The 25,277-nt window shown below is 37.9% G+C and overlaps 1 protein-coding gene across 2 annotated transcripts in view; it reads left to right on the forward strand.

Moving 5' to 3' along the window:
* The window catches only part of ndfip1 (Nedd4 family interacting protein 1), a 35,130-nt gene extending 14,453 nt beyond the window's left edge, over window positions 1-20,677 (forward strand). The window contains exons 3-9 of one of the 2 annotated variants that reach the window (XR_505723.3): window positions 1,151-1,281; window positions 2,356-2,443; window positions 3,607-3,731; window positions 9,486-9,552; window positions 11,656-11,761; window positions 19,592-19,646; window positions 19,768-20,677. Coding sequence is in view for 1 of the 2 variants with exons in the window: in XM_008104710.3 (XP_008102917.2) it covers window positions 1,151-1,281; window positions 2,356-2,443; window positions 3,607-3,731; window positions 9,486-9,552; window positions 11,656-11,759 (515 nt within the window). In the remaining variant the exon portion in view is untranslated. The remainder of the gene's footprint in view (window positions 1-1,150; window positions 1,282-2,355; window positions 2,444-3,606; window positions 3,732-9,485; window positions 9,553-11,655; window positions 11,762-19,591; window positions 19,647-19,767) is intronic. The other variant, XM_008104710.3, reaches the window with a different exon arrangement.
* Window positions 20,678-25,277: the final 4,600 nt, after the last annotated feature.

The raw sequence follows: 25,277 nt of genomic DNA on the forward strand, positions 1-25,277 counted from the left end.
AAGGGGAATCTGTTAGTTCTGCCTCCATTCTTCTATTGCTTTCTTTGTCCTGTACATATGAAAGGAGATAGTAGAGAAAATAAAGCCTCTACTCTTCATCAAGGCTCCTCATGTGAATTGGAACCCTGGAAAAAAGCTGCCAGTACTGTAAGGAAGATAAAGTGACAATGACAACATTAGGAGATACTAATTCTCCTTGGCTTTTTAGTGATTGCCTTTTATTGGCACCGGGTGTTGCTATCTGACAATATGCTCTTTTATTGAATTATAAATATGTTTCATTTGGCTTCCTGAACTCACACAGTCTCTAAAAGGCTTCCTTCTCCTTTTGAAATTGGCTTCTGTCTGTCTATCTATTGCAATTCTGGAAAATGATGTTTACTACATTTATGAAGTGTTACTCCATATTTTGCTTACACTCACACTTTAACATAATTGCCATAATTGTATCTTTGTCTTTTCTTCTACACTATCCTACTGTTCATACTTTTTTGATTACACTTGGATATACATTATACTTTGTAACTGAGAATATCTTTATGTGTCTAATAATAAACTTGAGTACACAAAACCTATGTCATAGTAAATCATCACTTTATCTTTGAAGTGCCACAGGATTCTCTGTTATTTGAAAGCACAAATCTGTTTTGATTACATACACTGAAAATCCTTCTGATTACAGTTGTGTGCTGAACTTTTGGCCTTTGAAAGGTTTGCAGTCTATATGTATGTTCAGTTTATGGAACATCCAAAAACCAAGACTTATTGTCACTCTTGATTGACGGTTGCCCATAACATATTTAATACCCTTGTCGGCTTCTAACTGACATGGGCATTCTGATGAGAGTGTACTACACATCTGTTAACAATGGAATCCTATATATATTTATGTTTACATATGTTTACTCAGAAGTCCCATTGTATGCGGTGAATCTGAGTCCTCAGAAAGTGTTACAAAACTATGGTCTTAACTATTTTGCTAATGTCATTATTTTTCTTGATTCAGACTTTTAAAATACTGGTACTTATCTTTCACGCCTTTAGGTAATTCAGTTGGCCAGCAATTTCAGTTGTACTTTTCAGTAAAAAGAAAAAAGTTATTTGCTTTGCAAATTAACCCATATATCTTTCCTTTTTCTTCATCTCATAGTGTACTTTGACTACAAAGATGAGGCTGGGTTTCCAAATCCCCCTTCTTATAATGTAGCCACAACACTGCCCTCATATGATGAGGCTGAGAGAACTAAGGCAGAAGCCACAATTCCCTTAGTTCCTGGAAGGGTAAGTGCAGTTTCACGCTGTATTCATTAATATTCCCCAAGCAAATCAAAACACTTTATAAAAAAAGTCTTTGTGCATTTTGAGATCTTTTTCTTTTTTCTTTTTCTTTTTTGAAGTAAAAAGGAATAATCATTCTACTAACTTTCCATGTCAGAGTTAAAGGAATTAGCTCTTGATTCCTTTAACTTCACTGAGGTATCTTTTTCTTAAGGGCATATTTAGTTCACTGTGGTACTATGACCAATCTCATTCATTTACATCCTAAGTAACTTGCCAAGGGAGCCCGAGTGGTGCTGTGGGTTAAACTGCTGAGCTGCTGAATTTGCTGACCAAAAGGTTGGCGGTTTGAATCTGGGGAGCGCCCACTGTTAGCCCCAGCTTCTGCCAACTTAGCAGTTCGAAAACATGCAAATGTGAATAGACCAATAGGTACTGCTCCGGTGGGAAGGTAACGGCATTCCATGCAGTCATGCCAGCCACATGACCTTGGAGGTGTCTACGGGCAATGCCGGCAATTCGGCTTAGAAATAGAGATGATTACCAACCCCCGGAGTTGGACATTACTAGACTTAATGGCAGGAGAAAACCTTTACCTTTTAAAAAACTTGCGAAGGCATTGTATCCTAAAGACATTTTATTAATAGAAGATGATAATAATTGATCAGCTCAGTGCGCACTGTTTTGGCAAGTATTGCTCTTAAATGCTATCAGATTTTCTCTCTCCTGCTCCCAATGTATATCTTGTATGCCTTTAGAAAAAGTAATTTAACACCTGCCTTAGACTGAAGATCACATATAGCCTTTTTCATTTTTCTTTGGTTATTTTTACCTTCATTGATTCATAAATGGATCAAAGAATTTCATACATTATTTGATTCATCTCTACTCCTTAATACATAAGGAATTCAGATACAAAATATATAGTTCTTATTCTTTTGTGACATTCACTGAAAAGGATGGGGAAAGTCTTGCCCTTAAACCGAAGTTAAATAATGTAAACTTTATCCTGATAGTATGATCCAGTTTAGCTTCTGTCACATATTTGCTAGCCATCTTGACCTGTTTCTGTTCTAGGAAGATGACTTTGTGGCACGGGATGATTTTGATGATACTGACCAGCTGAGGATAGGAAATGATGGCATTTTCATGCTAACCTTCTTCAGTGAGTACCTTTCAAAAGATGGGCATTTTAGAAGATGCCAGAACCATTAGCAGGATTGACCTGATGTTTTAGAATAGTCCATTCCTATAGTAGATCCTCATCTGAATATTGATTATTCAGACTGATTGTGTGGCACTTATTCTACCCTGTTCACATGGAGTGTGATGTACCATGAACTTGCTGTTTCCAGGCTTTCATCCTGAATCAGCTAACTCAAGGGCTTCAAACAGTTTGGATACGCTGTGGCCATCCCTTATTTCCCATGTCTAGAGGAAAGAGAGTCCAAGGAAGCAAGACATATAAGAAGTGGGAAGTGTGTGTTACTTTTGCTTTTTATATTGAAAGAGAATGGAACTTTCTGAGAAAAATAGAAGATCCCTCTGGTCCAGCATCCTGTTTCTCAGGGTGTATTTACACTGTGGAATTAATGCAGTTTTACACCACTTTAACTGTTGTGGTCCAATGCTATGGAATCCTGGGAATTGTGGTTTTGTGAGTCACCAGCATTCTTTATAAAATTACAATCCCAAATTATTCCATATCATTGAGCCGTGCAAGTTAAAGTGGTGTAAAAGGTTGGCTAATCAGGTGCATCTGGGAAACCACATACATAGCATGAAGGGAGTTGTAATTTTACAAGGGCTTTAGCCTTTCTGCTTGTGCCTCACCAAACGACAACTCCCATAAGTCCATAGCATTGAGTCATGGCAGTTAATGTGATGTTAAGTTACATTAATTCTACAGTATAGATGAGCCCAAAATCTCTAGTGCCAGTAGCTTGAGTCCACACACACATTTCTGCAAAGGGTGATCTTTTTTACCTCCTTTTTCCCAGAGTGTTTTTGTAGCTATCTTTGTTAATATCTGCAGTGTCATATAGCAACAATTAGTATACTTGTTTTTTTTTAAATATTTACTTCATTTAATAATAATAATAATAATAATAATAATAATAATAATAATAATCTTTATTCTTATACCCCGCCTCCATCTCCCCAAAGGGACTTGAGGCGGCTTACATGGGGTGACAGCCCAGGCAAATACAATAAGAAACATAAAACACAACAATTAACAAAAACCATGCGCGAATGAGAATAAACATATTTGATTGATGTGATACAATATAATCCAGTAGACCTCTTTCTCCCATTTTGCTTTTCTAGTGGCATTCCTTTTCAACTGGATTGGATTCTTCCTCTCTTTCTGCTTGACTACTTCAGCAGCAGGAAGATATGGGGCCATATCTGGATTTGGCCTGTCTCTCATTAAGTGGATCCTGATTGTCAGGGTAAGATGCAGATTGGGAAATCATTGATTTTGCAAATTGAAGAGGCATCTCTTTTTAATAAATAAATCTCTAGTGATTGCATTCAAGGTAAAATTTGGACAGATATGATAATAGCATTTTGAAATTGTAGCCTAAAATCTAGGATCTCTCCATATTGATTTCTGAAATAGTATTGATTCTGATTTCTTCATGCTGGTTTGTACATTTATACAAATTGTTCTTAGGGATCGGTACTTTGGGTCTCAGCATGGCATAATGATTCGAGTACTGGACTAGGACTTTAGAAGACCTGAGTCTGAATCTTTGCTAAGCCATGGAAATCCTTGGGTTTTCCATTTTCAGTGTATGAAGAAGGCAATGGCAATATAAAATGGTAAAATAGAAGTAAAGTAATATCTTTACTATATTTTATTATTATATGTTGGAATCAAAATTGATAGTTTTTCAGTGACTTGCAATCTACACAGATTTGCTTCTGACTCCATGACTGTTAAACTACAATCCTGGTGGTAGTAGTAGTACTGAGATTTCATATCAGACCTTCTAAATATTCTATGGGGTTTGATTTTTGTTTGCTTGTTTTGGAAAAGTTGTATTCCTGAATTTCCCTCCATAACCACATATATGAGAAAGCAAATTTGATTTTAAGCCAGATATATACATTATTTGTTATCTTTGTTCTGATGCACAAATCATTTTATTCATTATGATTTGTACATACTTTCTGAACATGCTGGCAGTCTAAGTTATATCAACAATGATTGCCAATTCATGGCTTCCAAATAGTATTTTGGAACACTCTAACTTGTCACAAACTAATTTGTTTTCTACATTTATAACATTGATCTTGGTGCAGTGCTTAGACATGTATTTTAAAAAATCAAGGCATTCAACTCATATTTGAGGATTTTAAAAATCCTCCTCTTATAAACTGTACATCAGCTTTTTGGATGCAGCAACAAACAAGATCTAATGAGCAGGGAGGTAGAATCACAGTGATGTATCATGACTCCATCTTCCTATCAGTGTCTGAGATACCCTGTCTAGCAGCCTCCCAAGGTTTCAGTATACATGAGGGGTGAAGTAGAGACAGGTTGGCTCTGCCCTTCCTAAGCTTCCAGCATGTAGTTAAAACTCTATTATTCTGTCAGACTTTGGTTTTTAAAATGGGTTTGGAAGTGATGCTTTTAATTTTTTTTTACAAAATAACATTTTATATATCTTGTGTATCATTTGGAAGGGCAAAAATGAATAATTATTGAATCATCTTTCAGAAGAATATGGTATACTTTCCAGATTGAAATGAATTTCTAAGATTGGGAGCTGCAGTGCAGCTCTCATCTGAAAATTCAGGCAACACGTGTTGAGCATCCCTTATCTGACATTCTTGGGACCTAAAGTTTTTTGGATTTTGGACTTTTATCAGATTTTGGAATACCTGCATTTGCATATATGTACATAATGAGATATCTTGGAGGTGGGAACCAAGACTAAGCATGACATTCATTTGTGTTTCATATATACCATATACACATAGGTTGGAAGTAATTCTATGCAATATTTGTAACATGTTTGTGCAGGAAACAAAGTTTGTGTACACTGAATCATCAGAAAGCAAAGGTGTCCATCTCTCAGTCCCCCATGTAGACAATATTGAATTTGGGAGTATATCAGATTTTGGAAATTGGGTTAAGAGATGTTTAGCCTGTACCATTACTTTGTCCCCAAGCAGACTGATTAGATGTAATTTCAGAATAACTGCAGGCAGCATGCTACTAGTACTATTAATCTTCAGAGAAACCAGCTTTTTGCAGTCAGCTTATTATCTGGGAAATGATGGGATGTCCAGTATAATAATATCTGGAGGGTCACATATCCTCCACCCTCTTATATGTTAATGAACAAATTTGATTGAAATATCCTAACAGTTACATCTGTGAAGCTGTAAAGGCTGGTGAGATATATTGAAATTAATCTTTCTGAGAATGCTATGATGTGTCACAATCCATTACCTACCTACCTGGAAGAAATAACTGAATTTCAGAAAGAGCTTAAAATGCTCAGTGGATCAGATATTTATCGATCCAGCAAGGGCTGAATGGCCATCTGCCTTTACCTTGAATAATTTTTATTTCTTTTGTGAGTCATAGGGTTAGCAATAGTGAGAGAACAATCAAAGGATAGTAAAAACATAGTCGTATATATATATATGAACATAGTCATTCATATATATATATATATATATATATATATATATATATAAATGCATGTGAATTGAGAGAGGTTGTGGTCGAAGAGAAAAAAAAGGGTAAAAAAAAGAATAGCTAAATAAAAAAGAAAAGAAAAAAAAGAGGGGGCGGTGAAAGACTTCCCAACAGCGCTTTAGGATTTTTTCTTTCATTCTTCATATTTTCCGGATCTCTACTCAAACTTCCCAAAAAGTAGTCCAAATTTTTTTTATATATACAAGTCAAATCTATCTTAAAGTCCATTCCTTCTAAGAAACTGGTCCAGTCCATTCTGTTTTTCCCTTCTCTTATTTTTTGAGTTAAGTTATCCATTTGTATTAAATCCAATACAGTAGAACCTCTGTAATTTGAGTTAAACGGGTGGACCTCAGCTCGGTTTACTCAGATAACTCGAATTACCAGGCCCAGGTGCCTGCCGAAGGGAAAGGTTTCCTCCCCCTTTGGCAGGCGCTTGGACCCAGGGAAGCGAGAAGCGTCAGGCTTCGCGCTTCCCTGGGTCCAAGCGCCCGCTGAAGGGAGAGGAAAACTCTCCCAGCATGGGGCACCTAGCCAGCGAGCGAGCGGGTGAGTGAGGAGGAACTTTGAGACCCTCCTCCGTCATCCACCTGCCCGTACCTCGGCTCCCTTGCCATGCTGGGGCTGGCAGCACCGGCACCCAGCGTGGCGGAGGAGCCAGACAGTGAGCGTGTGAGCAAGGAGGACTTTTGGGGCCCTCCTCCTTCACCCGCCCACCCATGCCTCTCCTCCTTCGCCATGCTGGGGCCGGCAGCACCGGCACCCGGCCTGGCGGAGGAGCAAGAGAGTGAGCCCACCCTCTGTCCCTCGCTCACTCACTTACCCTGTTGGGTTCCGGCAGCACCGGGATCTGGCGGGGTGAGTGAGGGGAGGGGGGAGGAATTTGGCTCGGTCTACATGGACGCTCGGACGAGTGGGGCTCGATTTAGTGGGGTTTTACTGTACTTTCAATAGCCAGTCTTCCATGGTAGGGATTACCTTCCTTTTCCATACTTTTGTCAATGTTAATCTTGTGGCCGTGCTTATGTGAAAGAAAACCCTATCTTGTTTTTTGTTTAATAAAGAATTTGTGAATCCAAGTAGGTACATCTCCGGCTCTATTTTGAATTTTTTTACCAAATATTTCCTGTATGGATTGTTGTATTGTTGTCCAATATTTTTTATTTTCCCACAGGACCACCATAAATGATAAAAAGTACCAATTTTTCTTCCACATTTCCAACATAAAATTGAGTTTTTTTAAATTAAATTTTGCCAATTTTATCTGGAGTGAGGTACCATCTGAACTGCATTTTGTACTAATTTTCTCGAATGTCTGTAACGGCTGTATATTTTATTTTTTTCTTCCAAATTTCCTCCCAATCACTTAATTTTAAGTTGTGTCCTACATCTTTAGCCCAATCGATCATACATTCTTTTATGTGTTCATCTTCTGTTGCCCAGATCAGAATTTGTTGGTATAGAACTTTTATTATTTTCTTTTCTTTTTGCATTATTAGAATCATAGAATTGTAGAGTTGGAAGAGACCTCATGGGCCATCCAGTCCAACCCCGTGCAAGAAGCAGGAAAATCTCATTCAAAGCACCCCATATTACTTCCCATATTCTTCCCATATTCCTTGAGTTTGGTTGAATCATCTTTTGGCATCTTCTTTATAACACAATTTTATTTGATAATCTTGGTACCAGGATATATTTTCATATTTTTGCTTAATTTCGGAGTGTGTTTTAATTATTAAATCATTATTTTCCTTTTTTAAGATCTGTTGGTAGGTTAGCCAATAATCTGTACTTAATTCCCTTTTATGTTTTGCTTCTATTGGTGATATCCATAATGGGGTCTTATTGTAAAGTCTATCCTTATATTTTTCCCACACCTTAATTAATGATGCCCTTATGTAATGATTGTTATTTTTTAATTTTTTTTATTATACCAAATATAATCATGCCAGCCCGACCTTAATTCATGACCTTCTAATGCAAGTAATTTGTTTTGCGTTAGTGTGGTCCATGCCTTTAACCATGTCAAACAGCATGCCTCGTAATAGGACTTAAAGTCTGGTAGACCTAATCCACCTCATTTTATATCAGCTGAATGGCCATCTGCCTTTGATTGTGTGTTTCTGCATGGCCAGGGGTTGAACTGTGTGGCCCTTGTGATCTCCTTTAACTTGAGGATTCTATGACTTCAGCCTAAAATCACTGGATATATTTTGAAAACTGCCCTTTTTGTCTATGAAAAAAATAACTTGTAGTAATTTCAATATACCGGTATATCTATAACTCTATGAAGATGCTTTAGTGCACTATTGATCACTCTGAATAGGAGTGGCTTTTCAAGATGTCTGCTACCAGAAAGTGTTTTTAACCATGTGTGGACATGAGAGAAGCCTCCCACAAGGATGATAAAACATCAAACATCTGGGTGTCTCCTGGGCAATGTCCTTGCAGATGGCCAATTCTCTCACACCAGAAGCAACTTGCAGTTTCTCAAATTGCTCCTGACATGAAAAAAAACCTTAGAGATTTGAGCTCAGAGTCTTGGATTATCTGCAAGTCTTGGGCCCTACCACTGAGCGACAGTGTATTTTAATTGCTTTTTCACTATCTGTTTCTGCCTTCAGAGATATTTAACCAAAATGTATAACTCCATGACTTAGGGCACATCCACGCTGATAATTTAATGCATTTTCCAACTGGTATTGAAGAAACAGTTTTCACTGTGCAGATGATTACAAAGGAAAACCTGGCACCAGTTGGGGCCCAGATGGTGATTGTGCAAACCACAGAGCACTGCTGTTAATTAAGGGCTTTTCTCATGCACTTTAGTGGGAATTTGTCGTCTAGCCACCACAGTTCGAAGCTAGCTTTGAACTGCGTTAAATGGTCAGCGTAGATGGGTCTTTGTTCATAGGAATGCATTCTAATCCTCGCATCATTACTAAGTACTACAACAGGATGAATCAAGCCAGCCTCAGATCTTGTTACAGGTTGAATACCTTCTATTTGAAACATTGCACACAACTTGAATTTATCTAGGAACCAAGATATGTTCATCTACCTTTACAAAGAGGAGCTGTTTGCTACCTTGTTAATGACTGTCTCGTAAGTTGTGGTGGATAGATCTCATTGAATTGTGGCTCTTAAATAACCAATGATGATGGCTAATGGGAGTTTATTCCTGGTATCTCATGGATCACTCTGTCAAAGGGTGCTTTTTAAACCAACTGTTTCTGCCCAGGGAGATGGGAAGTAGTTAATTATTCTTGAGTTGCCTGCAGTGTCTCATTTTAGTGGTTCAAAAATCATAGTAGCATAGTGTCAGTAATAATTTATACCCTGAATTATCACTGGTACATGTAGTATGAGGAATATATTCAACATTCTAGCAATTAGCCAGATGTCAGTGTGATTAGCTAAAATGTCAGTGTGATTTAATTTCATTTCTTCTGTTTCTTGTGTGTTTCTACTTGGTTTGTTTGTTTTTCAGTTCTCCACTTATTTCCCTGGATACTTTGATGGCCAGTACTGGTTGTGGTGGGTGTTCCTTGTATTAGGTAAGCAAGATATAAGTAATAAAATTTCAACTAGCAGGAAATTGGGATTATAGTCTTTTAATTATAGTATGGATGTTGCTTCCTCCCCTGTTTGACTGGACTTCTCTTCCCTGTTCCTCATGAGCACTCCAATTCCCTCTTCAGATTCCCTTTCTTTTAATTCCACTAGTGTTGGGTTTTGATATAATCCTGTATGTGACTTTGGCTAAGATTCTTGGCTTAATTGTCTTGATGTCCTGGCAATACACTTTTTAAAAGGTTTTAAGGTTTTAAAATGCTACATTTTTAAATTTCCTGACCCTTAGACCTGATGTGTTTGTTCTGGACTGTGTCTCTCTTCTTATGAGTTGGTCATTGACCGTAATAAAGAGAACTTGAACTAATAAGTAAACATAGTTTTCAAGTTTTTCCTTAAAGCCGTGTAAAACGTTGCTATTGTTTATTCATTCCTTCCAAAAGATATTTAAAAAAAAATAAGGCAAGGAGATGTATTTTAATGTTGTTTTAGAAACAAACTTTTCTGCAAGCTTTTTATGTTAGTAGGGTGTTTACTTATAGGGGGATTTTAAGCATATTCCCCATGCTTAAAATGGTCCAATGGTCCGCAATTATGATATAGCACAGAGCTTTCATCCCATGCCCTTGTTCCTTAGCTACAACTTGCACTATCCCTTTCCCTTCTTCTTGTTTACAAATGGCCATGTTTTATGATAGTTTACACCATTAGGCGCTGTTCTGAATTCAAATTGTTGTTTTTTATACTACTGATTTTAATTTGTATTGTACTGTGTGTTTATTTTATGCATTGTTTTAGGCACTTTGTGCCACATGTAAGCTGCTCCGAGTCCCTCCGGGGAGATGGAGGGGGGGATACAAAAATAAAGTTATTATTATTTATTATGCTTGTAGATATTTTGTTTTTTAAAGGAATCTGGCCATTTAGTGGGTTGCATGTAAGAAATCCCTTTACAGTCATGTCTGTCCATTATATTGCCAAGCCTTAGGTCTCAACCTAGGTCTCAACACATAATCAGGCACTCTTAGTGGTGTGTTGCATTCTGTGTTTACTTCAAAGCAGTTGTATGAAGCAGCTAATTTGATCAGAAAAGCAGTTCTAGAAAGTAGTTGCTTAACTATTTATTTTAATACTGCCTCTGTCATTCAAGTCCCTGTCCTTTTACAAAGCAGTATTGCCTCTGCAGCTTGAGATGGGAGGAGAGACAGCTACAGTGCTGAACCTGTTCAAATTAGTGTCCCATCTGGTATTTACAAGTGGATCAAAAACATAGATGGTAGATAAAAAAACCTTCAAAGCAATCCTCACCATAGGTCCCTGAGTAAATTTAGCCGGGATTGTAACAGTGGATGGCTGCTGTTATGAACCAGTACTTGGTTAAAGAAGAGGAAGCAGGATTGAACAAGTGAGAGCATCCGGCAGTTCAGTCTTATAAGGATCTGAGTGAGACCAATATTTATCTTTTACAGTTGTACAATTATGCAGAAAAAGTTAACAGCAGATCTTTTTCCTATCGTATAAATGAGTGATAAAATAGAATGTGAAGTTTGCTGAGAAGAAGTACATATTGGAGCAAGTGCCTCATATTGGAGCAAAAGGAAATCCATATTAAATATGCACTGTACTACAGTTTTGATGAGTTGCTTTATTAATGATACGTAGCACTGCTGATTTATACTATTCTTTATATGATTGTGTTGTGCAAAGAAGTGCTTCACCTTTCTGAAGTGGAGATTATAAGCATACTTAAGATAATGAGATTCACAACTGGATTCTGCTTCTTATATGTGGAGCCCCTGAGAGGGATAAACCCTGGGATGTTTCAGCTATAGCTCCAAACTGCATGGCTGAATTGTGTTTATGGGCATGTGCCAGTTCTCTGCCATTGACCTTGAGGAAAACCAGTCTCCCATTTTGCTTGAACCTGGAAACACTAATTTGGCTTTCTCATAGTATGACCTTATGGCAGAAACACCACAACGAGGAAAGAAAGAAACGTACAGCCAATTAAAACCTGGTAATAGAATGGTTGTGTCTCTCAGGAGTACAATATGTACATATAAAATAACTGAGTTCTTTTTCTACAGGCTTCCTCCTGTTTCTCAGAGGATTTATCAATTATGCAAAAGTTCGAAAGATGCCAGACACATTTTCTACTCTCCCCAGGACTAGAGTTCTGTTTATTTACTAAAGGTAATACTTTTATGTACTTGCTTTGATTTCTATTGTGTGTTTCTTTGCCTGCTTAAAAATCAGACTGTTCCCATATTCTAAGCCTCCTTCCATGTTTTAAATAGAATATAAGTGGTTGATTTGTTTCATTTTATTTGTGAGGGTTCTATGTTGATATTACCTTATTAAATTAAGTCCTAGTGATATTGGTGAAAGCTGCTTTACTGAAAATAAGAATAGGCAGCTGTAGACTTTCAGATGATGTTGGGCTCATAATTGCTAATATTTTTTACTGTTGAATGTGCTGGTCTGGGCTGATGGTAGTTGCAGCCTGGTAACATTTGGAGGGCTGGTGCTGTTCATCCTTCCTGAAAATGTGCTTGAAACTGCAACCATATGTGTACTTACTTTGGAAGTAAATTCCATTGCATTCTGTAGACATGTGCAAGACAGCACGATTAGATGCAATTTCTTGCCCAAAGCTTTTATAAAATTAAAATGCAAAAAAGCATTCAAAGCCAGTGTTTGAATTTCTTGTTAAGAATGAAGACTTAGCAGAAGCATGGTTTTCTTAACAAAACGAGCATGGTATTGTGATTTGAGCATCTGACTCTGGAAACCAGGATACGAAACTTGACAGGAAGGTTCTATTATGATGTTAGAAAAAATGTAGACACAAACAAAACAACAGAAATAGTTTTTAAGAAATCATATAAAGATATAGACACTGTTGGTAAATAGACTAATTTGCTATTTACATCATGTAGTTGTACATAGACTTCTTGTGGTATTCTTTAAAAATTATTTTAAAATTACTACTTTCCAAGCTTTTTTGAAAGCGACCCCACCTTTTTTAATTGCAAACCTAATTCATGTCAAAATTATAAAATTAATCTGAAAGGATAAACATGGCATTTCCGTTGTGTTTTCTGCTTCATTGCAACCTAGGTAAGGACTTATTAAAAGACTCTAGAAATATTTCTAGAACACTTAGGGTCACTCATAATCCCGATGTCATAGGTTTAAAATCACTATAAGTGGCCTCAGAGCATTTGATGAAACAGCACCACAGAGCTGGATGTGGGACATACTTGGCTCTGGCCCATGAAAATGTATGCCTCAATAACATTTGTTAGACTTTCAGGCAGGATTAGACAGATTTGGTTGGCCCAGTGCTTCAGGGTAGTGGTTTCCATTTTTGTTTAATTTTTTAATTAGCTAAATAATGTTAGGAATATTTTAAAATATTTAAATATATGTCCATTTCATTTCATACAGATTATTTCATTCAACTCTATTTAACTGCATTCTTCCAAAAATACTTATTTTAAAAATGTTGTAAGTTGGAGCAAGGATTAATTTAGTTAACTTGTAATTACTCTTCCAATGCCATTTCTGCCAGCTCTATATTCACTCTAATGCATATACTTCTCATTCCCTTCTGTGCTATTTTCATTCCCTGAAGGTAGAAAATAAAGAAAATTTCTCTTTTCCACCTCATTCTTGAGTAGCAGCTACTCATAACCGCTAGATCAGAAAATGACAAACTCCCTTAGCCGGTGATGAGATGCATTGATGAGGATTCCAGTTGAATCCACTTTCATCAAGTGGATCACTGCAGTTTCAGGACCATTGAAGAGAGATTGGTGGGGGGTGGGGTGGGGAAGGTGGAGAGGGAAAAATAAATTACATCCAAGGAGGGACTTTTTTGGCAAGTGACGGTGGTCAGAAAGAAGTGAGACCTTTAGAAGAGAGAAATAGACTGTAAAGTAGGGAAGGGACAGCAGCTTGAATTGCAAAGAGAATCCAGCATCAATTGTAAATATCTTCCCAAACCTACTGTCTTACCAGGCAGTAGCTGCAGATAGTTGGGAGTCTATTTGGCTGGAGATCAGGGTGCAAGGAGCCTGACACTTCCTCCTGGCAATGAGAGAGGTCAACAATCAGAAGCAAGGTCCTGTCAAAATCCCTTGTCACTGTCTCTCTTACTGGCAGAAGGAGGGGAGGGAACACCATTCTCCTGTGTCCCAGTTACCAGACGAACAGGTCTCCATCTCCACTGAAGCTGCTTCCTGGCAAAGTGGTGGTGGAGTGGGAATTGAATCAGGAGACAGTACCTATTTATACATTCATAACTAAGTAAATAATGTGAAATATAGTTTATTTAAATTATTTATTTGCCTTAATATATAACAAAAAGGTATATCCATACAATTCCACATGAAAATTTCTCAGTGCTTACCTATCAAGCTAGCTCATTACTTGTTAGGATACCCAAACTTCAGAATATTTGAGGAAGATTACATTAGAGGCATTCCACAGAACTGTTACCCAGGAGAAAGCTGGACATATTCAGGACAGTAATGAAAAAATGAAAAATTAAATTAGATTTCATTAATCATTCATCCTTTTAAAACTGAACCAATGTTTTCTTTTTCCTTTTAGCAGACTGGAAACCACACAAAATGTTTTTTAAAAATTGCCTCTCTTTCCAGCAATTAATGAGGCACATAACTTGACCACACACAGAATGAAGATTCCTTTAGCAATGGAGGAACATTTTTTCAAAAAACATCCTCATGGCATGAGTTGTGTAAGAAATGCAATTGACACCCACCATATTAGAACATTGAAAAAAGTTATAAAAAGGAATCACTTTGCTGTTAGGGTATCTGCACTTTCTTACTAGGGTTTGCAGTGTTCTCTAGTCCTGGATCATAACTTCACAGGAATTTCTGTACTTTGTTACTGCTACAGTTTTTTTCAGTTCTGTGCTATTAGTATTGTTGGCTAGTAGGCTGATTCATGTTTTGTGGAATTTTTTTTTGCTTTGGCTAAAACCACTAATAATAATAATTGTGAATTTAGTGTCTTCAGGTAAAAGCAGCTTGATTATTTGTAAAAAAAAGGCACACAACCACAGTTACTTGTTATGCTCCCAACTACAGATATTGCAAACATACATTGTAACTCACCAAATAATTTAAACAGAAAATCATTCTGTACTTTATAGATTGTGGCAAAGCCTTTGATTGTATAGATCATGAAAAACTATGAATCACCCTTTAAGAAATGGCTGTGGCAGAGTATTTGATTGTTTTGATGCAGAACTGGTACTCCAGATAAGAGACAGTTATCAGCTCAGAATACAAAGAAGTGGAATGGTTTCCAATTAGTAAGCAGGACAGGCAAAGTTTCATTTTGTCACCCTTTCTGTTTAAAGCAGTGGTTCCCAACCTTTGGTCCTCCTGGTGTTTTGGACATCAACTCTCAGAAATCCCAGCTAGCATACCAGCTGTTAGGAATAGTGGGAGCTGAAGTCTAAAACACCTGGAGGACCAATGGTTGGGAACCAGTGGTTTAAAGTGTATATTGAATATTTACATAAAACAGGATTAAACTCAGAGAAAGGAACATCAAGAATTTAAGATATGCGAAAGACTCCATGCCACTAGCAGAAAAAAAAGTAAAGACTTGGAATGCTTACTGAAGAAAATCAAAGAAGAAAGTACAAAGGCCAAATTTACACTTACAACATTAAGAAAACAAATATAATGACCAAGGATGATATACATAACTTGAAAGTAGTTGATGAAGACATTTAAATATAGTTCAAGATTTTCTTACCTTGGCTCAGTCATTAATGAGATTTAAGACAGCAGTCAAGAAATCAGAAGACTAGGAAGAGAAGTTATGAAGGTACTAGACAAGATCATAAAGTGTGAAGATATATAATTGAATACTAAATTATGGTATTATATACCATCATATTTATGATTTCTGTATATGGTTGTGAAAGCTAGACAGTAAAGAAAACTGATGGGCAAAAATTCATTTGAAATTTGGCGTTGCAAGAGAGTTCTACAGGTACTGTACTTTGGAGTGCTAAAAAAGACAAATAAATGAGTAGTTGAGCAAATTAATCCTGAACTCTCCCAGAAACCAAGATGACTAAACTGAGACTGTTGCACTTTGGCCATATCATGAGAAGACATGACTCTCTTGAATTGAAGACAGTAAGAAAGGGGGAATACTTTATTAGAAATGGATGCATTGAATCATCTGGCCAAAGCAGGACTGTTAGTGATAGGATGACTGGGAGGTCTTTCAACTACAGGGTTGCCATAAATTGAAGCCAGTTTGAAAGGTTAACAGCAACAGCAGTCCCAGTGTAAGCGATAAGACAGGCACATCTATGTGTATTTGAGTGGTTTTTGTGCACTTAGGAAACAATATTGAACTCAGTGCAAACAACTATGCTCTTTAACAAAGTCAGAATTGAGACATGATAGCCATGCAAAGATACAGAATGGGGGACACCTGGCTCGACAGCAGTACATGTGAAAAAGATCTTGGAGTCCTCATGCACAACAAGTTAAACATGAGCCAACAATGTGATGTGGCGGCGAAAAAAGCCAATGGGATTTTGGCCTGCATAAATAGGAGTATAGCGTCTAGATCCAGGGAAGTCATGCTACGCCTCTGTTCTGCCTTGGTCAGACCACACCTGGAATACTGTGTCCAATTCTGGGCACCACAGTTGAAGGGAGATGGTGACAAGCTGGAAAGCGTCCAGAGGAGGGCGACTAAAATGATCAAGGGTCTGGAGAACAAGCCCTATGAGGAACGGTTTAAAGAGCTGGGCATGTTTAGCCTGCAGAAGAGAAGGCTGAGAGGAGACATGATAGCCATGTACAAATTACATGTCATAGGGAAGTCATAGGGAGGAGGGAGCAAGCTTGTTTGCTGCTGCCCTGCAGACTAGGACGCAGAACAATGGCTTCAAACTACAGGAAAGGAGATTCCACCTGAACATCAGGAAGAACTTCCTCACTGAGAGCTGTTTGGCAGTGGAACTCTCTGCCCGGAGTGTGGTGGAGGCTCTTTCTTTGGAAGCTTTTAAGCAGAGGCTGGATGGCCATCTGTCAGGGGTGCTTTGAATGAGATTTTCCTGCTTCTTGGCAGGGGGTTGGACTGGATGGCCCATGAGGTCTCTTCCAACTCTACGATTCTATGATTCTATGATTAATTAAGAAAAGATAATCTGGTTTAGACACCCTGCGCCATAGGTATACTCCATCACAAGGTTTGAATAAGTAGCCAGTGTAGGAACTAGATACTACCTATATGTGGTAATTTATTACAGGAAGAATGCTAGAGCAGATGAGCTGTGCCTAAAAAGCAGAAAATAACCCATTGTAGACTAATAATATCAAATATATCAACATCAGCTGAAAGAGGAATACAACTTACGTTCATGAATAAACCGAGTCTTTCAACACAGGTCTTGCACTAGTTTCTACACAAATTTTGCTCTTGCATTTTATCTAATGTTATTCCTACTTACCAGTAACCTCATAACATTAATTAAATCTATAAAAATATGGAATATGACTTATTTCTCTGAAAATCTTATTTGCCTTCAGCCCATGGCTCTTTAAGAAGGCCTACTGTTCTTTTAGTCAAAATGTCTACAATTTAGTTGTTGTTAGGCCAGGAGAGGGAGACTGTGAATCACCTTTTTCTCTCCCAATCATATACTTTTGCTTAAGTGCAGGTAAAAGTGTGGTCCTTTGCTATGTGCGTTTATAATTTGTGCCATCTGTAAGATAACTTTCTTCATATGGGGAAAAGTCAGCTATAAAGAATTAATAAGCTTAATTTATCACTTCTTTCTAGGAACTTATATTCAGTATGCTAACAGCCTGTGTTAATTCTTTGGCCTTTTAGTGTCATAGCTAAATTAGGTTTAATCCTTATAAAATTACTGTTCCTGTATTTTCCCTTACTGAGTAGGTTAGCCGAGTATTGAGATTCCAGACTGTTGGGTGCTAGTATTGTGATTTGTGAAAAAGATAAAAGAACAAGACTAGATCATGTGTTCCCAATGATCCTAGAACCTATCTGCTCCAAACCAGAAGTTATGCTTTGTTTCAAAAACTGATAGTTACTAACAAAATCCAGAATAGGTCTCCACAGTCACTTGCGAACCCACTGTCAAGACTCTACCCCGAAAGAGGATCAGACTCAGCCACAAGTGATCACCTATAATACGATAACATAAAAATAAAATATTACATAAGTTGAAAAAAATGGTGAATATCTAGTATGGTCAAATTTGTTGATACAGAAATCCAGTATTAATTCAAGTGGTACCTTAAAAAGAGCAGAGTGGATTGAAAATCTATCTACAATCTTTATTTTGATCTCCTCAGATACACACAGAGTCTAGTGACTGCTTTGTATAGGAAAGTTGACAAACACTTTGAGTGATGAAAGATGAAAACCAAAGCAGATATTTTGAAGTAAGAGAAATACAATAGTGGCTAGCATTTCTTTGGGGGGGCGGGGCGGGGAGGGCTATATGCCCATAAAACTAGCAATCAATACCAAGCAATGTACTGAAGGTTGATTTGCTGTGTTTGTGTAGCCAAGCATTTCAGGGAATAGCCCGAGAGAGGAATGAATGATCTCTTCAAAGGGTCCCACTAGGAAGTATCAAGAGCCAGTTTTTTACAAACAGTTAACACATAACATTGAGCTACCATGGCACAATGGGTTAAGCCCTTGTGCCGCCTGAACTGCTGACCTGAATCTGCGAGATGGAGTGAGCTCCCATCTGTCAGCCCCAGCTTCCCATGTGGGGACATGAGAGAAGCCTCCCAGAGAATGGTAACATATCTAGGCATCCCCTGAGTAATGTCTTTGTAGATGGCCGATTCTCTCACACCAGAAGCGACTTGCAGTATGTTCTCAATTCGCTTCTGACACAAAAAAACCCCACATAATATGTTTTCAGGTAGATAGATTACTAAATTAATCAGTTAACTTATTGCATTTGTACTAAGTACTGTCATTCTGTAAAGGCTAAGTGAAAAAATGTAATTCTCCCTGGGGGAGAAGAGCAGTATATTAATTAATTAAATAAATAAATTATCTTTTTGGATTTTAAAATTAATTTTGAAGTGGCAAGATTTTAGAAACAAGAATGAGTTGGCTTACCTCTTGATTTCTAAATCTAGAATGCATGTTATTGTTTTCGAAACTAATAACAGGTCTAGAAACCATTTTAAAACATTTGATCTGGAATATTCAGAGTTGAAACAAAATTTTTGTTGCATGTCTTCAAGTAATTTCTGACTTATGGGAACACTAAGGCAAGCCTATTATGGAGTTTACTTGGCAGAATTTGTTCAGAGGAAGCTTATCTTTGCCTCCCTCTGAGGCTGAGAGAGAGTGACCTTATCCAGGGTCACCCAGTGGGTTTCCATGGCTGAGCAGGGATTCAAACCTTTATTTTCCAGTTTCCTTGTGCAGTTCTCAAACCATGGCACCACCCTGGGTTTCTCTTTGAATTGTACTTACAGGCTATAGCTTTCTCAGACCTGCTGAGACTGGGGACGTGACCACTATCTTATAAGTGATTGTAATTTAGGTACCAATATCCCACATATCCTTCCAATCTCTCTACACCTCCCCCTATGCCAAAGGTTCTGAAAATCAGTCTAAACAAAAATGAATAGTATAAAAGTTATATGACAAGATAAAATTTAGAACAGGATTTTTTCCATTAGCGTTCTGCCTATCATGCTTATTGGAGAGACTACCCTACCAAGAATGTAACAATCCTGCTTATGACTACAACATGGCCATAACAGGAAAAGCAAGGCAAAATTATCTTTTTTTGTTTTGTTAACGTGACTCTGGTGATGGATGATTTTGGTGATTTAAAATGTAGTGTTGTCTGTTACTTTTCTCTTTTCCATTATTTAATTTTTGGGAAAAGAGGGGAAATAATCATTCACTGAGTCCCTGCTTCGGTGTCTTATCACTAAAATTTCTGTACACCAGATGAAGTGTGAAGCAGAGCAGTGAGATCAGAATAAAAGATGGCCATAGAAGTCAGGTAGGTAAAGAGGAACAAAGTAGTGAGTAATTGTACTGTGTGTGCCATTTCTGAATGTTTTCTAATTATCCTGAACCTTTTTTTGAAGTTTGAATAATACTTTTACTTATGTTCCTTTCAGACAGATGTTTTCTGGCAATGTTTTCCTGCATTAATGAATCCTCCCTCAACTAGTTAAGTGAACATCTGCAGGATAGAAATCAAGACTGAACACAAGAAGAAGAAAAATAATCACCTGCTTTAAAATAAATAAAGTACTGTTGAAAAATAAAAGGAAGCATTTCTTTCTATTTGTTTCTAGATGTAAAATTTTAATAGTTTAATGCAAAACTCCTGTTATCATTGAATCATTAGTGGCTAATGTTTGAAACGGCTCTTGCAATCAAGTATGTGATGTTACTAATAATGCCTTATATAGTATTTGTAGTCCTTTGAATAGCATGAGCTATAGCCCTCTAGCCAGGAGGGGTCAGTCTTGCTTTTTGTTCTCCTTCCTAAAAATGAACTTGGAATATGTTTTCTTAGTGTAAGATATGTAATGATGCTGGCCATTGTGAAGGGGTGTTCTTGGAATGATAGAAACTTGTTTTGACTGTGTTTCTGCACATATGTATCTGTTGTTAAAATAAAATGAGAACAACTTGGAAGTCAAACATACATGCACAATGTGGATGTTTTTAAGAGAATATTGATAGGAAGATGGTATACAAGTGTTAATTGCTGGTAATATGTATTCAGTATTTCTTATGCTTGTACTGCACACAGTTTGGATAGGGATTCTCACGGCGTATGTCAGTGACATCGAATTGAAATAATTTGATAATGCAGCGTATATGTAAAAGCAGATCTTCATTTTTGTTGACTGGTACTTTTACGATTGACTCTAACATACCTGTACTTTCATTTCTAACTTCTGGTGCATTTAAATATAGAATAACATAAACTTATGATTTCTGCAAAGCAGTAATTCAGAATTTTATTATGTTAAAAATGTAAATATAGCAGAATATTAATAAATGTCACTTATATTAGTAGGCTGTTCTTTTTGCTGCATATCAGTGTTTACAAGAGGTCCTCTTTGTTCCTTATGTGTTTAAAAAGCAACAAAAATGCTGTGATTTGTGACTGCTACATTGTGTGGATATACTAGAAAGAGGCAAATAATATTTTGTCTATGTTAGTGATTTTACTGAGAGTTTTACTGAAATGAAGTTTACACTTTTCTCTCTGGCTTTTCATCACTGTTAGCATACACTCTTTTACTATCTGAAACCTCATCCACTCCTGGACTGCCTCCTGAGAACCCCCAAAACCAGTTATGTAGGGCTGAGTTGTCAGGCAATATGGAGAGGTGCAGACTGGTTGGAAGGAAAGAAAATTCCTCCAGTGCAATGTTGCATTGAAGCCATGGCTCTGACTACCTCTGGACTCAGGCTGTGGATCTTATCATTTCAGAATATTGGTCGCATCCTCAGGAAGTTTTGCTAGAGAGGACACATGCAGTTTCTTGAGTAGTGCCAAGCAAGTGTTTCTAAATCAAGTTGGGAAACAAAATGAATTACCAAGCCCTATTAATATGAGGTTGGTGGAAGCATGCCATTTCTGTTCTGATAGGTGAAGAGCAATGTGCCCTTTCCCACAACACTTCACTGATTGCAGTGCTGCTTGTTTGTGGTCCTTAATGTATATTACATGCTTATCTCAAACCTCCTGACAGATCTTGCCACTGGTGTAGTTGTGCAAGAGGTCCAGGAAAGAGGTTGATAGTGCAAGAGACCTGCTTTGGTACTTCTTGGGTGGGAGCTGTGGTCAGAAGTGTGTCCGGTGCTGTCTGGCTTCAATTGTGTAACTTGGGTTCATCTACTCTGTATTCTTAATTCTGTTTGACAGCACCTTAACTGCAATGGTTCAATGTTGTGGAATCCTGGGAGTTGCAGTTTTGTAAGGTCTTTAACCGTCTTTATCAAATAACAAGTCTCATGATTCCATGGCATTGAGCCAATGCAGTTATAGTAGTGTCAAACTGCAATAATCCTACAATGTAGAGCTAGCCATGTAGACTGGTTACTGGTTGTGTACATGTACCCTCCAAAGTACTTCCAGTGGCATAGCTTCCAGTAAGGGCGTTCCAGTCTCCAGTGATGAGGCAGGACTACCGTTCTCTCAAAATGCATTGTGTTCTCTGGGCAGAATGGAGACACATTTTTTTCTCAGTATGTTGCTCTGGCTGTTTTAATTCCAAGGTAGTTTGGGAAAAAAATGACTGTTTTGGATCAAGATCTTTCCTAGGTCTAAAACAGCTAGGTACGCCAAACTACAGCAAACTGTTACATGGCCTCCTAGAGGATGCAGGGGATGTTTGATTTCAAAAGAACAGTTTGAGGTAGTGAAGCACAAGGGAGCAGCTCTCCCAAAACCCAGGGAGCAGCATTTGCAGCCTCTGAGCCTTATGTAGTTGAGTCCCATGGGGAGTACTGCTTATATGGGGAAAAAAGCCCCATTTCTGCTCTAAGAGAGTGTATCAAGCCCGAGAGAAGCTCTGGCTTAACAAAATGCAAGCAGATCTTTCAAGAAAAATGGAGGAAATCACAAAACAGTTTAATGAGCAAGTTGTGTATCCTTGCAATCCAAGGTGGCTCCCAATGAAAGGCAATTCAAATCTTAACAATACATGTTTGACAGTGGACCGATCAAAATCCTGAAGACCACATTCTTGTAATCTAAATGATTTCAAGAGCCAGCATGGTTTGAATATTGGGAGTATAGGTGCATCTACACTGTAGAAATAATGCAGTTTGACATCAGTACTCTGGCAGAGAAGGCAAAAGACCTTTTGAACTCCATAATAGGGTCACCATAAGTCAGAAATGACTTTGAAGATACACAAAAAGCTACATAGTTTTCATAGATTTATTTTACCAAGTTAAATTTATTCATCCATTCAAATGTCTCCAGAATACTGCTTAAATATATTATGGTCCCAAATGTTTTCTGTTATGGCAAAATTTGTCTCCATTCTTCTCAGAAACAATACGTTTCTGACATTCTGATATATTTTGTGTCTCCTTCCCAATGCTATGATCTATGGATAGAATAACTTATGAAAGTTTTAAGTTACATGTTTTCATGGCTTGCTCAAAGCTATTGCAATTACCTCTGATCCCAATGCTTTCTCTTTTAGCTTTTTTTTGGCAGTTATTGGAACAAGAAACGTAATTTGAGTTTGAAGAGAATTATTTAATTCATCTGATACCTCAAAGTGTATAATTTCCATTATAAGGAATCTTTTATCTCCCTCTTTGTTAATGTGATTGTTTGCGATGTGCAACTATGTGCAAAAGCCAACAGAATTAACTCCCCAAACATCCTCTTGTCTCTTGTAAAATGGGCTCTGAAAGGGATTAACAGTTGTCGTCCTTTGTTAGAGATGCAGTTTTCTCCAAAGAGGTGTCAGATCCCCTCTGGCTCAGCTTATTTCCTGAGATCCTTTAAAAAGAGCATAGTTGATAATGGTGATATTTGACTGTCTTCCTGGGGAACTTGAGGAAGACATTATTTTCATTAACAAACAGATGTGAATATTTTACAGCTTCCACACTGCCATGCAGAATACAGCTATTTGTTTCCTGACCAGCAATGCCAGAAAATGGTTGCCTGTTCAAGAAAAAAGCAGATTTCTGCTCAGAGAACAACCAGATTTCAAGAGTTTTTAAAGGCCTTAGAATGGCCAGCTTAATTATCCACACTTTCCTATCATGAAATAAATGAGGCAGGGTACAACATAGTTAAAGTACATAGATAAAAACATAAAATCAGTAAAATACAATTATTAAAAACCCAAATAGTTCACTTATTTTAATCAAAAGATCAATTATAGATGGTCTTGTCATCCTAGGCAGCATGTGGTCTTTGGCTATTTTGAAAACTTGTTATTTTAAACGTCTGTTCAGATCTTTGAAAAAATGATCTCTCCTTTCCATAGTTGGCCCAATAAAGGTGTCTGTGTTTGGTGGATTTTTTAATGTTATTGTATATTCATTAAAAAGTGTTATTACTTCTTGGAAGAAATTAGGATGCCAGTTTTTTCACTGCCAAGTTCCCATTTGAAACAGCTAAGATTAACCATGACTGTTCAGCATTACCTTTTTCCTGTGTGGTTTTCAAACATCTTTTTCCTGATGAAAACACCAGGGGAGCCTCAAAAACTTGCACGGATATGTTTTGTGCATTTTGGTTTGCCCGTGAAATCATTGCTCTTTTGTGGAAGAGAATAATAGTCACAGATGCAAACTGGAAGCAGTAGATTAGTCTCAACTGTACAGTGCACAAAGAAACCTCTCTGTCTCCTAATATTGTTCAAATAGACCTGCCGGAAGCACCAGGAACATTGTATCAGCACCTTATCTTTTGCTGTGTTTATTTGCACCTAACAATCAGTCACATGTTTACTTTGCCTTGATGGTGCAAAGTTTAGAACTTCAGCTGGGTCACAATAGTGCAAGACAGGTCATCCTGTGCAGAAAACAGCTTCTGTGCTAAGATTGAGGCATAATGCTTTGTGTAAGAAGGCAAATGAGAAATTTTGAGAAATTCGTTTACAGGGTTGCTGTGAGTCTTTTGGGCTGTATGGCCATGTTCCAGAAGCTTTCTCTCCTGACATCAGGAGAGAAAGCTTCTGGAACATGGCCATACAGCCCAAAGACTCACAGCAACCCAGTGATTCCAGCCATAAAGCCTTTGACAATAAATTGCTTTACAATTTCCAGTCTCTGCTCAACTTAAATGGTTTATTTGGAGAAGTACGCAGACTCCTACTTTTACTTTGTTTTGCCTTGCATCCATAACAAATGGCAGTGCACTTTTGCCTCGCAAACTGCTTCCTTGGGGTTTTGCTCTGTCTATGCTAGCATCTGCTTTTGGTCTAGGAAAAATAAGGCAAGTCATAGGTGGAACCCAAAGGTTATTCCAAGTGTACTCATGGACATGGACACCTTCAATTGGATTTGGGGGTTTCCCCCTTTAAACATTTTACGTTCACCTACAAAGGAGTCAAAACATTTTGAAAAATGTCTTCTATTTCAAATCCACAGCTGCTCAGTTGTTGCTTGGATGCACCTTCTGTCATGGTGACACTCTGCCCCTGTTGTGAAGCTAGTTGTGACCTACAGTAGCTGCTGCTGCTCAGTCGTTTAGTCGTCTCTGACTCTTCGTGACCTCATGGACCAGTCCACGCCAGAGCTCCCTGTCGGCCATCGCTGCCCCCAGTTCTTTCATGGTCAAGCCAGTCACTTCAAGGATACCGTCCATCCATCTTGCCCTTGGCCTCTCTTCCTTTTTCCTTCAATTTTCCCCAGCATCATGATCTTTTCCAAGCTTTCCTGTCTCCTCATGATGTGGCCAAAATACTTCAGCTTTGCCTCTAATATCCTTCCCTCCAGTGAGCAGCCGGGCATTATTTCCTGGAGGATGGACTGGTTGGATCTTCATTCAGTCCAAGACACTCTCAGGATTTTCCTCCAGCACCAGAGTTTGTGTCTCAGCCTTCCTTATGGTCCAGCTCTCGCATCCATAGGTTACTATGGGGAATACCATTGCTTTGACTATGCGGACTTTCGTTGCCAGTGTGATGTC

The sequence above is a fragment of the Anolis carolinensis genome, chromosome 2 (genome assembly GCF_035594765.1).
Source record: "Anolis carolinensis isolate JA03-04 chromosome 2, rAnoCar3.1.pri, whole genome shotgun sequence".
In the NCBI taxonomy this organism is placed as follows: domain Eukaryota; kingdom Metazoa; phylum Chordata; class Lepidosauria; order Squamata; family Dactyloidae; genus Anolis; species Anolis carolinensis.